Source organism: Polistes canadensis, unplaced genomic scaffold (assembly GCF_001313835.1).
Source record: "Polistes canadensis isolate GaletaPanama2010 unplaced genomic scaffold, ASM131383v1 scaffold_3, whole genome shotgun sequence".
NCBI lineage: Eukaryota > Metazoa > Arthropoda > Insecta > Hymenoptera > Vespidae > Polistes > Polistes canadensis.
Window position 1 is genome coordinate 2,348,619 of NW_014569550.1, and position 18,602 is coordinate 2,367,220.

General features: G+C 29.2%; 1 protein-coding gene across 4 annotated transcripts in view; it reads left to right on the plus strand.

Annotated features, from left to right (window-relative positions):
* Positions 1-672: 672 nt before the first annotated feature.
* LOC106787062 (scavenger receptor class B member 1) overlaps positions 673-18,602 on the plus strand; it is a 22,563-nt gene continuing 4,633 nt past the window's right edge. Inside the window, exons 1-4 of one of the 4 annotated variants that reach the window (XM_014749077.1) lie at positions 673-765; positions 1,687-1,885; positions 8,342-9,226; positions 18,416-18,507. In XM_014749077.1, coding sequence (XP_014604563.1) covers positions 9,046-9,226; positions 18,416-18,507 — 273 coding nt within the window. In that variant the 5' untranslated portion in view covers positions 673-765; positions 1,687-1,885; positions 8,342-9,045. Of the gene's footprint in view, positions 770-1,030; positions 1,050-1,686; positions 1,886-8,341; positions 9,227-18,415; positions 18,508-18,602 lie in introns of those variants that run through there. The other 3 variants (XM_014749106.1, XM_014749088.1, XM_014749097.1) reach the window with 3 other exon arrangements.

Consider the following 18,602-nt stretch of genomic DNA (forward strand, 5'->3'; position numbering starts at 1 on the left):
TCAATGTTTGAAAATACTTTTGTTATTTCAAAATTTTATATAAAATCTAAATGACATACTGATTTACATATGTAAGAAAAAATTCGAAATTTATTATCTATTATTCGATTACTCATAAAGGATAAAATAAAAAAGAAGAAGAATAAAAATGAGAAAGAAAATAAAAATCGAAATTTGAATAAAGTTTTTTCACATCTTGTTTTTTGGTCATAAAAATATAATATATATGTAGAAGTTCACGAAAATGACACCAAAAAGTGAATCATCCTTGACACGTAAAAGATCAAAGATGGTTTCATAAGGCTATTCTCAGCATCTTAAAGAAACGTTCTCTTTTTCTTTTTTTTCTTCCTCTTTCTTTTTCTTTCTTTTTCTTCCTTTTTTATTATAATGGTTTATTTGGAACTTTTACACGCGACCATGTGACATTATTTCAATGTCGATAAATTATCGAACAAAAGGCAGCAGTCATTTATTTTATGAAATGGAATAGTACAATTCACGAAATTTACAAATACGATAATTAAAATAAAACAACCTTCGGGACGTACGTTTACCTGGACGTCCAGTTCTTCGTCAGTGTCGTTGTCGTCATTACCACCACCACTATTACCTATATCTTCACCACCACCATCTTCATCACCACCACCTCTACTACCATCACTTCTTCTACAACCACCACCACGAGTATCAGCAGCGAGAGAGCACAAACCTACCACCATTAGCATCGTTACCATTACTGTTGAGTTCTTCTTTGGATACGAGGTTGGTACGAAGCAACGTTTTACCGATGGTCCAGACACTTCTATTTAATTGCTATCACTTCGTCAAGCGATCTTATTGTTAGTTCATCGATCATCGTGCGTGAATTTGAAAAATCGTGCAAGTCACGATTTTGTTATCGGAGAACAAAAAATAAAGGATATTAAAAATAAATAAAGTCCAAGCAAAAAAAATAGAAAGAGAGAGAGAGAGAGAGAGAGAGAGATAGAGAAAGGAATAGAGATAGAGAAGAAGAGGAAGTAGAAGAAGTAGAAGTAGAAGTAGAAGTAAAAGAAGAAATATAAAAATCAAGTTTATAATAACGGTACAATTTTGCTAAAGAACGTTCGATTAATTTCTATATACCGGCCGATATATCTGGAGGGGGTCAGTTCCGTTTCTCTTTTTCGATATACAATTTCTTTCTTTTTTTCTTCTTCTTCTTCTTCTATCGAGTTCATCAGAGCATTTCATCTACGACCGTTTTCAGTGTCCGCATAGAGGTTGATCGCGACGGTGATTTGAATGCTTGGTCGAAAGCTTCCTGGTAAAGTTCGCGTTTTCTTCATATAGAATTCGAAGTCGATAAGTATAGAAGGATTTAAACGGTGTATGTAACAGTGATATCTAGGGAGAAAGGAGTACACGGTAACTGCGTTTCATCGGAAATTCATTTAAAAGAAAATCTCCGAGCGGATCGCGGAAAAGTTGTCGAAAAGAACGCGGCTAATCGTTTGTTTGGTCATCACCGGTGATCCACGAGAGAAACTCATTCCGCTCTCTCCCTTTCTTCTTTCTCTTTTTCTCTTCTCTCTTTCTCTCTCTCTTTCTCTCTCTCTCTCTCTCTCTCCTTCTTCTTTCATTCATTCTATTGCTCTCTCACTCTTCGACCACAATTCACCCTATTTTCACTCTGACTTCTAGTATATTACATAAAGAGACACATTTTATTGGCCAGTTAACGAACTTACGAACGAGTGCGTATCTCTCCGTCTCTCCGTGTGAAAGTGTGTGAGTGCAAGCTGTGTGCGCGCGCGCGCACTCGCGCGCAATAGAGCAAACCTGCGCTTTTCGGAGAACGACAAAATATCAAGAAAGAATTACTGGAACGGAGATATCTTACGTAAGTAAATATACATTACTTTGTCGGTTCAAAATTAGGAAAAATATAAAATGTTAAGTTGATACTCTACTATCCAAGATGAAAACGTTATTTAGTCATTTTATATAGTCCTGTAAATTTATCCATATATTGAAATAATTTTAATTATCTTTATTTTTCTTTTTTTTTTTTTCTGTGAATTCGTATTACTTATACGTACGAGTCATAGTGATACAAATTCATTATTTATCCCTATACACGTCAATATGTTTCGAGATATAATTCGTAGGTCATTTCCTTAAGTCAAGGTCAATTAAAGTATCTGACTTTCTTTAATTTCAATGATTAAATTAAGAAAGAAAATGTTTGATGGGAAAGTTCATAAATGTTAAAAGGAAATATTAAAAAAAAAAGTAGAAGAAATCTCTTCTCCCATTAAGAATTTAAATGCAATAGAATGCCGAACGTTGTAAGCATGATCGAGAGTACTTACGAAACGTATCTGCTTTCTAAAAAAAGAATATCTCGAACTATACCTTAGGTATAACTATGTGTGTGTGTGTGTGTGTGTGTGTTGGATATATTAAAATGTTATTAAGAGATTATCGGTTATAGATAGTAATTGTTCCGAATATATTATGAGTAGCTAAAGATTCTTGGAAAAATTGCGTTTCGTAATATGTTAAAGTACAAAAAGGTGTTTTGAAGTGCCACGTGGATAAGCTTCAATGAACATGATGAATCGTCAAGAAGTATTTTATTTTAATAGTGCGTATAATGTTTTGTAAATGCATTTTCATGGTAAAGTTGAAATGACTAGCATACCTAAGATCTCTGCAGATCTTGTTACGATATTTATCTCTTTCTCTTTCTCTCTCTGCTTCTGTTTTTTTTTTTTTTCAATTTAATAACTAATTGTAAAACAAGAATTCGACCTATTTAAAGGCTCATATTTTAAAATTCATGTTTCATTTAGTATAACGTTCTATTTTCATTCTCCATCGATTTATTTATATAACATGTCTAATCTGTATTTTCTTTGACACAACATAATATAACAATCACGATCGTTCCATTACATGAGAGAGTTTTTTATTGATATACCTATACAGTTTCACGATTACATGGCTGCTTATGTGTTACATCATGAAAAAACACCGTAGTAGTTTACTTCGAGATAGTTACTTTGTTTGATAGAGAAGATTGTGTTTATTACACTCGGTGCTTATTAATGCTATAATTGTGATTATGATCAACGTCGGTTTGCATCGTTATATCCTATAATCATCTAATTGTAAATGGTTACTACTATGTAGATTTAATTGCATATTTATAACTTTTAAAATCTTGACGATGAGAAACGCTCGAGGATAAGTAAGAGGAATTATTGACGAACAAAAGTGGGCCGAATTATATTTCGCTATAAAAAAGTAATTTCTTTTAAAAATGGAAAAGAATATTTAATTTTGAGGTAGCGAAACAGAGAGATAGATAGATAGAGAGAGAGAGAGAGAGAGAGAAATGACATGCTATTCCTAGACAACGATTTCTACAATAAGTAAATAGAAGTAACGAATATCTTTATAATATTCCTTCTTTTAACTGATTTCACTTCCTTTTGAAATGTTGAAAGATCGTGAAAGCTTGATCTAGTTTAGGCATTCAACGTAATAGCAGACGGAAGTAAATACATTTCATATATGTTCCTATTACTTTTACTGTAGCTAAATAAAAAAAAGTCGTAGCGATCATCGATCTTTCTCATCGCCAGTTATTTATCTGTTTCATATAAATTCATACATTTTATTATTATTTTTGAAAATTTGTTATTTTCGTTTAAAGACATTAACGTGATTTGTGTTAGGGTACAATAAGAAATTCTGTTCGTCATTTATCCTATACTTCCAAAAACTTGTCTTTAATATGTAAATATGTATATATTCGACTAGTCATTATAAGTGTGCCCGACACAAAAGATTTTAAAAAGAAAAAGCAAATACCGCTAAAATTATTCGTTCTTAAAATGATTTAAACCCGCCGAATAATTTATGCTTGCTCATAATAATCACATGAACAGTTAAGTCTAAAATGTAGAAAAAAAGATGATTGAGTGGTAAATTATTAAATTTAAATACCTTATAACGGATCAAAAAAGAATTATTGAGTTTTGAAATTAAAGAATATATTTTCACGTTACATGAATTCTTTTTTATGATTATTAAACGTCATTTTTGATAAAAATTAAGTTTTTTAATATTTGATTAAATGTCCGAATACAACACTTTTGATCCAATGTAATTCGACCAAAAAATGACAAGAAAAATAATTTTCAATATTTGTCAAATGAAGTGTAAAAAAAAAGCACGTTGGATTTCGAAATCTTTTTGAAATTGCATGTTGGATTTGAATCATGCTTAAACATTTTTACGTGCTAGCATTAACCCGCCTGATTATGTTAAGAATTTGTTGTCAATATTGTTTTTTAAAAAATTTCAGGGCTATCCTAATATTTTTAAATGGAATTCTTAATGTTTTTTTTTAAATATAAATTTTTCGTGTAATTTTGATTAAAAAAAGTGTTGCAATAAATTATCAAAAGAATTCTCAAAATATTTTCTGAAGATTTTTTATAACTTACGCAACTATAACAAGTTATACATTTTTTTGATTAAACTTAGCAAACGATATTAGATTGTAATATATTTTTGCGTGATTAGGGGCGTATAGAAGTTTTTAAAGTCATCTTGATTTTTTTATATGGATTTATATGTTTTTCTTTTCTATGGCGTGAAAGAAGGTCATGAACGGAGTATACTGATGTAAAACTCAAGGTCATACAAAGTCATTCAAGACAGCATTGCATCATACAAGGCTAACTGCTATAATTTCGAACAAATAATAATTGAAAGGCTATAAAGTGGAGCCTTATCATAAAATAAATTTCGAAAGCAATATTTATTATTTATCATCTAAATCTTGACCTTTGATGATTTTGTATGACCTTGAGTCATATGCTATTGTACTCCACTATCATGCTATAGAAAAAAAACATGAATGCATTTAAAAAAATCGAGGTGACTTTAAAAATTTCTATATGCCTCTAATCACGCTAAAAAGATTTACGTCCCCTTTCATGCCATATAAGTTTTGTATATAACATTTTTCTATATTATAACGAATAACAGAAATATTTAAGTGTTAACAGTTGGTGGACTTCCCTTATATGTTTTTATTCGTTTAATGAATTACATATTTGCCCTGAGTAACGCGGTATATCATTTATGTAACAATGTATCGATCGTAATCGAAGATTGAATAGTTATCCCGAATTACAACAAACAGGTATTTCCTTTTTCTGAACTCGACAAAAAATATTTCTGCAAGCATCATTAATAATGGTATTTTAATATTCAATTGAGATCGTTATACTAATGGAAAGTATCATTTCAATAAGGATTTCAACATCAAGATTTTGAACCATAAAACATATTCATAGACAAAGTATGGACCTAGTGAAAATAATTTATATTCAGTTTTCTTTACAATTCTTTGATAACGTTCATCCGAGAGCGTGTAGAGGAATAATGACATAGGAAGTTAGATAATAATACTTGTCGTGGTACGTCAATTTGGTGACTTTAAATGATTTTTCTTCCAACAATAGGGTAATTGTACATTGCGATTTACAAGTGAGTAAGAAACAGGGCCAAACTTAAAGGTGAATGTTAAATGTAAATAATTTTTGCGTGCTCATTAAATATGTTTCATTAATTTGACAGTTTTATCTAAATAATAAGACATATATTTTATTTACATCAATAATTTAGTATATAATATATAAATTATTATCAAGTAATTTATTGTTCAATAAGGACAAATCTTTTTTTTTTGTTTTCATGGATGAACATCCTAAACTTGATGACATTGACGGGGCTCATATTTGATTTCTTTCATTATCCTTTACATTGTAATTACTCGTAAATCTTTGAATTTGCAAAAAAAATATTGTAGATGAAGCATTAAGTGTTAAATTAGTTTTTTTCATTGGTGATCAGGTTTTGCTCTTAATCACCTCGACGTATTGCTATAATATACGTATTGAACAACACGTGTTATTATATCATTGATATTATCTATTCATTATTAGACTAATAATCAACAAATAAGATCGGAGAAAAAGTTTTTGCTAATATAAGTTAGTATGACACAAGAAGGTAAAGTTGAATTTAAATAATTCAATCTGTTTGCGACTATAGTTGAAATACGTACGTATACACAACAGTAGAAAAAAAACTCTGTTAATCAATCTCTATAATTTTCCATCTAACTTTTTACATGTCTGAATATATAAATTATTGTTTAAAATTAATGGTTAATTATTTATTAACATAAATAATTATCATATAATCAATGACATTTATGTGCTTCAAAAAGGAAATAAGTTTTTTCTTCATCGTAAATAAATAATCAATGTTCTATAATAATTAGAGTTGTTAATTGATTCATAATAAATTGATCCTTGATTCAGGAGCCATTATGGAAACTTAATTTTTTAATAAATGTATAGTAATATCATTTCCTTGATAAAATAAGTCAAAATTTATTAATTTGTAAATTAGTTAGGTCATTGTTGTCATTCTATCAACACGTTGTCGAAAATTCTATCGAAATTTTATTAACAGAACAAAGGAATTTATTTCAAGAAAAACGTATATATTGTGCAAATCATTTTTTATTCGAGATAATTTTTGGTCGAGGTTTTGCAACGAATTCGACGTAGCGAATTTTTTCTTTTGTTTCGTTTAAAACTCTTGCCAACATTTTTACGATCGTCTAATTATAAGTAATAACGCGAAATTTCGTATAAAATCTTTTTTCAATATGCGGTTCGTTTATTTGGAACGAGAATTGTATTGGCGAATTGCAAAGACAATTTGCGAGTTGTTCCTTTCAATTAATATATGTGCAATGGAAATTTCTACCATTAGTCAGATGTGTGTGTGTGTGTGAATATGAGATATGATAGATAATAGAAAAAGTAATATCAAAGATTCGGATAATAATTAGTTGTATGCGTAGATGTGTGAGATAAATCTTGATCGACAATTAAAAGAATAGTATTAAAAGTTCCAGCGTTAGTTGTGTGTGTATATGTGCGTGTGAGATCAAACGATCGACAGCAGAGAAAAGTGTGGAAAATTCTAGAATTAATTAGGTGTCTGCATATAGATGTGAAATGCGTCAATCGAATTAATAATGATATTCATTAGTTTATAGAAACGTGTATTATATTAAAAGTGCGAATGAGATTAGGGGTATCATGAGTAAAACAATAGAGAGAAAAAAAAACAGGTAGTAAAATAGAGAGTCTTGAAAGGATAAATCTCATTGTCAAAAAGTAAAGAGTTAAAAGAAAATAATATGTTAATATTTTATTATATTATAGGTATTTTAACATATTAACCAAAACGTAATAAAATATATACTATCGATAGAATGTAAATATGCTTGATTGATTATTCGTTCTATAAAGTAAACGCAGTATAATGCTATTTGTTCAGAAGCCATTTCATTTTATGTTCTCATTTCGTCTCTTTGGCAAAACGATTCGTATATCGAAGAGTAGAATGCAACGTAAAACAGTAAAGTATTTTCCATTTGTACGGGTACCAAGATTTACGAAATAAACGTTAAAATCATGTTGCAATTTCTTCGGTCAATTTATTTCTTATCGATTGTTGCATTATTAGATAAATATTACCCACTTTTCGATGAAATTATATTTGTCAGTTGATGTTACATGTAATTAGAGACATGACGTTTTTGCAAAGTAGAACAAGTGAGATCACAAAATGACTCTAGCCGTATCTGAATATTCATGGATTTTTAGAGACTATATATAGATGACGAAGCACTTTACGAAAAAAAAACAAACCACTTAATCATATGGACATTGATGAAAATGTAGAAGGTACTTTTTGCTCTTCCCGTGATAAAAAAAAAACAAAAGATAAACGTCCTAACACGGATTTTTACTATTTTTTATCTTATGAAGATTTATTTTTTCAAGCTGATATGTTATTTAGATGTCTTATTATTTTCCTTGTTTATCTATGATGATAGGATTCATAAAAAATTGTTATGAATAAGATGACTATGAGTAATCGAAGAATAAAATAATTCCGTGTGGCTTGATTTTTTCTCGAAATTAATCAGTAATAGGTATATGATAGTTCAAACTTTGTTCTTCCTATCAATTGCTTCACATTCGCTCTGCTCGGTTCACTTCTAGATATGCAATAACCCGAACGTAGAACCGTTGCGATATGCCAACTTTCGCCAAAGTGTACATTTACATTACATATATTACAATCTCACAAAGCAATGCCGTATAACCAGTTTCTTTTCTTACGTGTGATCTTCTTTTTATTCCTTCCTTTTTTCTTTCTTTATTGATTTTATTTTTAAATGTTTTAGGTAAATCCCAAGCGAGAACCAAGGACAACCGATTCACGTTCTATCAAGGCAAAAATAAAAATAACAAGAAGAAGAAAAAGGAGAGAAATAAAGAAGGGAAATAGCCTAGAGTGAAAGTTTGACTCTGCCTTTCGTTTAACAATTTTGATCTGCGGTTAGATCCATGAACTCACTTCATCAGGCAACGACCTTTAGATTTGTTCCTTCCTTTTCATTTTTTTCTTCTAAACTCACACCTAAAAGCGTTGAGGTCAAGCATCCTTGATTTCTTAAAGGATATATCTTTATCATTTGAAAAGAAATAAAACGCGAAAGATAAAAACGAACTTAAGAAAAACATTTTCTTTGTTGTTGATTCGTATAAAAAAAAAAAAATATTATTATGAGCTCTCACACTTGGCAAAGAAATAATATACAAAATTCTACCCTTACACGATGTTGGGAGAAGTAACATGACGATGTGCTTTCTAAACATAACACATCGTGAATTAGTTATAACGCGATTTCTACGTATTGTTCGATAAACAGAGCACAAAACATTCTATCTTATATTAGGTCCATCGTGTAAACTATCGAAATATATTCCGGTGAATTAAGTTTGTTGAAGATTTCCTCCTTTTTTTTTTCTTCTTCATTCATCGTTTGCAAAAAAATAGTTCTTTTATTTATTCTTATCTGGAAGGATTCGTTAAAGAAGAATAAGGATGAAATTTATAACGTCGTTATTTGGAGATGGGTCTCCTAAAACGATGGGAAGAAGATATATGAAAGTTGGAAGGAATGCACTTCTTGGTATAAAACCTGATCAAAAAAATGGTGCATGTTCGGAAAAAGTGCCAACACCATTATCCTTGCTTATTTCCAGAGGCGGCAAGTTAAAACACAGTGAGTAATAACATTAACTTCATATTTTACTTTCTTTACTTGTACGTTGGTCTACGATTCACTTTTAGTAATAAAAACTGTATTATTACTTAAAGTCTAAATACAACGTAAATACTATTCCGAAATACTGAATTACAGAAGATTATGATCGAACTTACGAAGGCGTATTTTAACGGCAGCCTTAGTGATAAACGACCTAATCCTAACTAGTAATGAAATTAGTCGTAATTGCCGTTACAAATAGTCTGTTCTAATCTGCTATTATTATAGCCGGTCGAGCGAAAATTATCTTTAGTTCTAATAAGAATAATATAGGATTATCTTAGTAGAATCGATTACACGGTTAGAATTGATTTTTTATCATTTTTATATGAAAATATTAATTATCTTATTTACATAGTAAGTATATTCTAAAAAAACGAACGTTTGTTTTGTTGAATATTGATCGTCGTATGAACCGAATAAAAAAAGTCATTGCGGTAACGACAACAACAACTGGTTCTTCGATTTTTCTCTCTTTTCTTTTTTTTTTTTTTTCTTTTCTCTCCTTAATTGCTATGTGTTTTCGTAAAGTACAAAGTTCCCAGGTATCATGAATAACGGAGAGATTCTTGAGGAAGACTCCATTTATTCCTAACGGGAGAGCTGTTTAGAACGATAGACGTTAAATATGTGGCCGATAGCAAAATGTAATCTTAGTGTTGCGTTACGGAGAACTCAGTGGGTCAACTTGTCCTCTATCACTTGTTCCACTGGCCTACTGCACCCCGGCCTACTCTTTCTCTCTCTTTCTTTTTCTTTTTTTCTCGAATCGTTATTTCTACTTAATGCCGTATCATTTATATTGTCTCGCATGACCTTATTTCATAAACTCTTTTAGGAAATGCAATATAAAGAACCGGATTCTAATTTCATAAAGTATAGGGTGAATCTCAATGTATGAATTTGCGTTAATAAATAGAGATGATTTCGAGTGATTTGAAAGATAATCTTTTCGTTAGGATTTCGCTTCTATTCAAAGGATTAGAAAGGTTGTTGCTTATAATATTGAAAAAGTGTATTATTAGAAAGAAACTATATAACATTTATGTATTTCATTGAATGCATTCAGACGTCGCGTGTATTTCGAGAGGAATATTACTGTATATATAGATATATATTTACATTTAGTCCTACTTAAGACTTATGGAAATATATGAAATGACATGAAACGGTATAAGTGAAACACTACAAATTTTCTAATAATTATTGTTCGTGAGAGGATATTTAACGGGAATAAGAAAAATCTAACCGAAATAAAGAATAACTATTACCATTTGTAAAATTGACTAACTTTTGTCTAGTTTATTTATGTCCGGTTATCTTTTGATCCGTTAAATTGTCAACTGCGGTATATTATAATCAGAAGCAATTATTGGACCGTTATGACGTGTCTAAACGAACCGTAACGTTGGTCGAGCATCCTATGCATGTTCATAGTTAATACAATACTAGTAGTCAGAGAAGTTAGGGTAACTTTAACGTAAGTAAACGTCGTAAAAGTTGTAAGCACGCTATTCGATGACTCCTCGTTCGACGACATATTGACTACGGTAAAGTTGGTCCGCTGTATCTAACAGATTTGCCGCAATCGCAAACTTTCTATTACGATAGTCACTTGCACCGGCAACATATACATATGTATATATGTTACCTTGCTAAGAGGTTATTCTCATAAGAAGTACGTGTATTGTATATATAGATCATACACGTGAGAGATGCAGTTAGCTATTTATTTCAATTACATGGTAGGTGTAAATTTATAATTTGTATGTGGAAGTGTATGGTTTGCTTTCTTCTTTTCAAAATATCTTTCTCGTACGATCGTTTTAAGAGAAAGAGAGAGAAATTGTAATCTCGATTTCGTTCATTGATTTGGAGGAAATTTTATTCACGGCAGTTCTTTGATTTCTTTTTCTATAGAAACATTTATGACATTTGAATTCGTACGTATATTTAAAAATTTTTTTTAAAAATTTCATACGTACAACGATTAAAGTGTCAATTCATTATCATTAAATTTTCTTATCTGTTTCCGTGACGTCAATTGTTTAAAGAAGTCATATGTAAATAGGCGTGTATTGTTCTTCGTAATGCCTCGCAAAGCATTTATTTATTTTTTTTTTTAGATTTTAATGTTAATTCTCTCGTCGTAAATCAAAAGTATAAATACTTCCTTGTTTTATATTCGCGACAACTTTTTCTTTAATTCTGACACATTAATATTACCAGATAGCATCGCACAAGCGCGATATCAATATTCTTCTATTATGTTTATCCATTTACATCCTATAAATTAACACTTATTCATCCCGCCTTTGAATACTTTTTTTTTCAATTTCGATGCGAAAGTTAAAAGTTGATTCAAAATAAAAATAAAATACATAGGAGTTATGAGTTATTAATCGTCATATATTCGCACAAATTGGAGAATTTTTTTTTATCGATAATTTTTTCAATTTACAATCACTTCCCGTCAAACTTTCCTATCTTACACTTCCCAGTTCATATTTCTTACTTGTACTTCATTATCCAGCCTTCACTGTGCAAGTTGCTTTCTCATTTAACATTCTAGTTCCACTATAGTATAATTTCTACTCTCTATATAAATAATTATGAGTAATTTTATATGATAAAATTCACTTTCTCCCAATTTTTGTTAACTTTTTTTTTTAATACTTCGTTATCATTAAAACTTGACATTTCTATAAATCATCTTTTCTATTTCATAAATTTTAATTATCCTGTTATAAGTAATCAACTTATATCTATTGATTTTTTGCATGAATCTTCTGGTAATAATTACATTGTTTTTCATTTCTTTTCATCTGTGAAAAAAGAAAAAACGTGTCAGAACTACTACTTTACTTTTAACATATTCGATCCAAAGGATATTTCCAAGAATTGTTTTTTTCTTTTTCTTTTTTCGTGGCGAATGTCAAACGAGGACGTAATGACGGTAGTAAACATAGACAAAAAAGAAGGACGCAGAAGAAAACTTATAATGAAATGTTACGGAACTGTTTATGATCTGTGTTGTTTTTTGACGCTCGAATGATTACGTACGCTACTTCGTATTACTTAAATTCAAATTTCAAAGATCGATATGATAATTGAAAACGATATAACTAATTTTTTTTTCTACAGGTAAATAAAATATTAAAATCTTTCGTTGAAATATAGCAATGTTCTTTTCTTTTTCTTCTCTTTTTAAATATTACAAAATCCCTTCTAAGACAGTTTGAAAGGTTTTTCCCATATATTGCAATACTTATTTTTACGACGTTTTATTATTCATTAACATATGACCAAAGGTTTCTTTTCACGAATAATAGAAGAGAAACCTTCTCCTTTTTCTTATTTTTCTTCAAGTAAATGCAACCCGACCGGTTACTTCTCAGACATTTTTTAAGATCACTTTCACTGTCTCGGTATTCTCAGCATCCATTTAGAATGACCAAGGCGAGTTCTTAGATTCGAACGTAACGCATATTTTGCCGAACTCGACCCTGCTTCGAAACGAAATGTCCTCGTCACTTATTACGTGGCGTTAGTCTTGCTTAAGTAATCTTTCATGCTGACATGAGTTCATAACCGCTCGAAATCTTAAAAGACCTTAACAAAGTAACAACGACCTTCAGTTGGAATTTTTACTAACAAGAAGTTAAGAATTAACGAAGATTTTGCAAATTGTTTAATTGCGTCAAGTTTAAACAAAATTTACTTGCTTTAGTGTTTCGTAAATGTGGATAGTAGTGGGTAATACCTATGACTTATGTGGTAATTTTTCATAAATCTATGTCGTAATTCAGTTTCCTTTCTTTTTATTTTCAATGTCTGTTTCATTTATTCGATGGTCTATATATTTCAAGAAGATACATCGTTAAATCTTGTATTTTATTCGATTTTTAAAATTAGACCTAACCGAGTCGCGAGAAATCAATTAAAACGTTTTCGATTTTTCGGTAATTTTTCGTGTTATACGTGAGAAGATATAAAAAATCGTGTTAGTGAAAGTTAACGATCATACGCAACTTTGTGAACATTCGTAAAATTATGAATAAGCATAATATCGACTGTAAATTGATATATTGTTATTACTATACAGGCGTGTCACTTAAACAAATTTTTTTTTACTTGATAAATTGTAAGTAAATATTTTCCATCATGTTTTATGAAGCATGAATGTATATATACTGCACATACTTCTTATCAGAAATCGATATTATGATTGTCATGTTTTATAACATGATGTTTATTTAATATTCAAGGAACTTTTTCAAGGTACGAAGAAAATACGTCATCTTGTTTGTTAATATGACATAGATTAATATAATAATAAATCTAGATAATTTTATCTAGGTAAAAAATTGCAGAAGTTCCGCACTTGCAAATAAAATTACAATGTGTGTCGTAATATTGTTTTAATGTGTATATGTATCGTTTAATTAAAAAGTACAGCGTTTTTTCGTTTCATCGCATAATTTAATATCTTGCATAAAATTAAATTCAATCGATTCAATAAAATTTGTCAGATTAAGCGTTTTTCAAGATATGTTCCGCGGGATATTAGTGAAAGCAATTAGGTATTTCGTGAAAAAGTTTATCTTACGATTTCCGTATGCTTATTTTATATTTGAGAATAAATATTTGTTTTGTTTTGTTTTATTTTCTTAACTCTTATATTTACTTGCTCATTTTATTTATTATCAATCTAATCTGTCAAAAAAATTAAAGAATTTCGATAAAATTTTGAGGTTTACGAGAGGTGTTTCATTATAAGAAAAATTTATAAAAATCTGTATTAAATATTTATTTAAAAATCGTTCATATTTTATAACAAATAGCTTCAATAGAGATCGAAACTTGTCAAGTAATCGTAAAGAGACTTAATCGAATATAGAAATAAATAGTGCACGATACTTTCAACTTTTAATCTTGTTAGACTGGTTTTCATTTTTTAAATTAAGTTTCATTTATGTAAATATTTTATAGATTTTTCACTTTTACAAATAAAATCATTCAGTTGATCAATCAGAGTTGATATTTTGTACTTTTTAATACATTTGATGAGTACTTAAAGCATACAGATTGGTAACGTTTATAGGCGTGGAAGTTACGAAATACTGTTCTAGATTATTAACTTTCAATGTTGTAAGAAAAAGAGAAAAGAAAGAGATAAAATATTAGCAAAAGAAACAAGGCCAAGTATACCTTGTCGATTAATTTAAGGTACTGTCTAACTTTTTACATATTTTTCTAATAATTGTCCTTTAATTGATTACTACACTAATGTCTACAACTTGGCAATCCGCTTTTGACCTTGGATAATAAATGAAAGTTTCTTTTATAAAGAAATTTTAGCAAGGATCATTCTTTATAGATGTTTATATATAGACAAAAAATATAAACTTTACGATGCTTACATTCGTTAGCATGTCTGGTAAATTGACTTTTTTCTTTTTTACTTCTTTTACTTACATTTTCTGATAATAAACATTACAATAAATCTTTATTAATCGACCTTGAGTCTGAATTGGAAGAAGAAAACGAATTTGGAGAAACTGGTTGATAGGTTTTCTAATTTTTTTTTCTTTTATTTGTCAGGGATGATTTTTAAACACAATGGCCTTCGACAAGATAACACAATAACAATAAATTACTTACTGTACGAATGTTTGATTAGGTAGACAATTATGTTCTACCTTTATGTTTATTTTATTTTCTTATATTTTTTTTCGCATAAAAATCAAGTGGTTTTTACTTTTATTGAGGTTAAAAAGACAAGCTTCATCGAACAATAAACGATTGCCGATCCATTCCGATTAAATTGGTTATGAAATCTTAAAATTAAATTCATTGAATGGACTTGTTTTTGTTACATAAGTTTTTATTTTAATGAATAACATTATTTATAAATTTAAAATCTCGGAAAGTTTTTTTTATTGAACAAAAACTATGAGTGACCTTAATGATGAGACATCTTTGCACGAATGAAAATAATTCAACGAGAGACAAACGAGTAATACAATAGACTATATTTAGTCGTCACTAAGACAAGATTAAAAATATCTTACGCACTACACAATCTAACTGAACCAGCTTTCGTATAATTTACGTTGAAATTGCAATTTTCGTGTCTCTATAAAGACATTAATAATAATTATCTTTAATGTCTACTCATTATGTTGACACCAAATTATCTGATGGTGAATTTAATTTAAATTATCGTTTTCGCTTCGATTAAAGATGAAGTAAATAGAATAGAGTTTCCATTAAAATTATCTATGACGATACGAGAAAAGATCTGGTAACGACTGAAAGAAGGACACCAAGATGTCTTGTATTTTTCATTAGAACACAAGAAAAGAAAATAAACGAAAGAACTTATTTTAATAAATGAATACAATTATTAAAGTAGGATTTCTACTTTGTAGAATTCACGTTTATATCATCAAATGATTAAATAAATTACCATATTACGAATTTCGACAAAATATCAGATGTCGTTCGAAGAATTTTCTAAATCATTAACATTCGTTAATTTTTCGGAACGAGTACATGATTAAGAAATGGAACTGATATTAGTTTTGTTGGAAGAGAGATCGTTTCATTATGTAATCATCTATGTGATTTATACCATTTAGTAATTAATAAATACCATCCACCGAATATTTTGGAATAAGAAGTTGAAATACTTTCTCTGTGATGTTTACAGTTAGATTTAAATTTTAATGCGAATATTAGATAAAAAAAATCACACGTGTTATTCGTTTTCTCATTAATCGATTATTTTATTTCTTCAAGATTAAAATGATCCCATTCGTCGATTAATTTATTTACTCGACATTGAAATTGATGAGCAGATAAAAACTTTTTAACAAGATTTAACATTTAAATTATCGTGTGCTATAACTTATTTTTATATTACTATAAATCTTTATTTTAACTACCTGTTTCGATTTTAAATTATGCAATTAAATCGGTGCTGTCAAGCATAGTAATGATTGGCAATGATCTCTTTTAAACTGACAATCCAATGAATTTATATATATATATATATATCAAAAATGTTATGTCGAGATGTTATATCTCGTTAACATCTGGATTCAAGCTCGTCGATGGCCAGGGTACGATTATATAGGTCTGCGATTTATTCCTTTTGATGTGTTTTTACGTAACAAATATAACTATATACGAGAAAAAAGAAATGTTTTTACTGTCCGGCGTTAAGAGACTACTTTGTGTTCGGTACTAGGGGACATGATAATACCAAAATTATGTGATCTATACCTAATCCGTTTTGAAAATCAACAGCAAATTTCATAGACAACGATTAATAATGGAAACCTTCATAAATTAACAAATACCATAAATACTTAAACCCAGAAATTTAGCTGTAACATTCATCTGGATCTTACGTGACGTGACACAGTGTTTTCTTGCTGAAAACAGAAATCGACCATTCCCGATGTTGCCTTAAGCGTCATTGATAAACTGCGTCGTATGACCCTGTACCACTACGCTTCCCTGTGTTTGAATCATTCAGGTTGTTATTTTTTGAGATAATACAAGTGCCCGGCGCTAGGTTCCGTCCGGCCTTACGGGACTTTCCCCTACACACATATACATGCTTTTTTGAATATTATATTTTACTCATTTATAAACATGAATGATAAATAGTTTTTTTTCGCCAATTGGTGGGATAAAAAATAAGGAAATTCGATGTCGTTTGATGTTCCTAGTTAGGTTTGTATGTAAATTTTGGAGAATATTTTGGAGAATATTTTGTTTATTTTTGGTAGTAAAGAATTACTATATATAATGATATTTGTCACCAGTTTTGTATAACCTTGTTTTGTTTCAATCATTTATTTTTATTTTTATCCACAAATATAAAGATTATCTTTAATTGATGCAAAAATATTTAATCGTTCGAGCTTGTAAATGTATTATATATTTACATGAGGCGATGTATTCTAAAATAAAATTTCAAATGAATTGTATATATAAGGATTTTCTCAAATAATTAAATAAAATGAAATCTAATAATAGTTAAGATGATAATAAAGAAGTATTAATAGGTGAATGATCTAACCACAAATGAATACAACTCAAGATCAATTTATTCGGTTTAATGTGTTTGGAATGTAGTAAGCAAGGGTTGATTATCAAATCCAGGTAATGGAAATTTCCGTGATTGCGCAAGTTTCATGGTTATTACGTTAAAGGATTTATACGATGACATAATATCAGGGTCGCTCATTACTTTGTTGACAGATGTCCGTGGTCTATAACTTTCTTTTCAATATCGACGTATGTGTATATTTTATATGTGCGTATATGTTCATATCCGTGTACGTGTTTAATTTCGTTCATATATCGTTATCATTGATCGCAGAGAAAGATACCTATTTACTTTCTTGCATGTATTAGCTAAGTCACATATTTGTAGAAACCTGAACACGCATGACTTTCAGGAAATGCCAGATTAATCGACCTATCGGGTAAAATTGCCTATCGTGGAATGCGGAATTTTAGAGTACGACTACCACCTTATATGGTAATTGTTGTAGATAGTATAGATATAGAAAATTTCACTGTTGATTAGAAGGATGTAGGTATATATCCATCGACTACTTTCATTTACATTAGTATAATTTAATTTTTCCTTCATATTTTTTTACTTTAATTTTTTTATTTTTTGGCTGCAATGACCACCAGTTTTTATTTGTAGTAATGCAAACACATAATTATGTAATGCTACATTAATCATTTCATTTTCATATTTGCAACTCAAGTGCTATGTTAGTCACCATGTTAAAAATTTAATTAAATTAATATATACAATTTTAATTTATAAAATCTTATTTCTTTCGCGCTCGCGACTACGTCTAATATTTTTCACTTCGTTTTAATAACAACTAGAAATTTTTTTATTTACGAAAAAAAATTTTTGTTTTAATGTCTAGAAAAAATAATTTAATGCTTTGAATATATAATTTTATGTCCAAAATACATCCGCGGATAATGACTTAAATTTCATATATGCTTTTTAAATAATTTTTTTGAATTGATAAATTATAAAGAATAAATGGGTATATTTTTTGCCTTCTTATTTTAACCCTATTTTTTTTTTGTTGCTTTCAGGTAGAATAGCAGCAATTTGTTTTGGCTTACTGGCTTTAATCATTGGCATTGTCCTCAGCAGTATACCATGGGTAGATTACATCATCTTGAAGGTTAGTTTTTTGGTATAAAAATTAATTCAGGATATTTCGAGAAGAATAATATATTTATAATTACTTTATAAATATAATAAATATAATAAAAATAT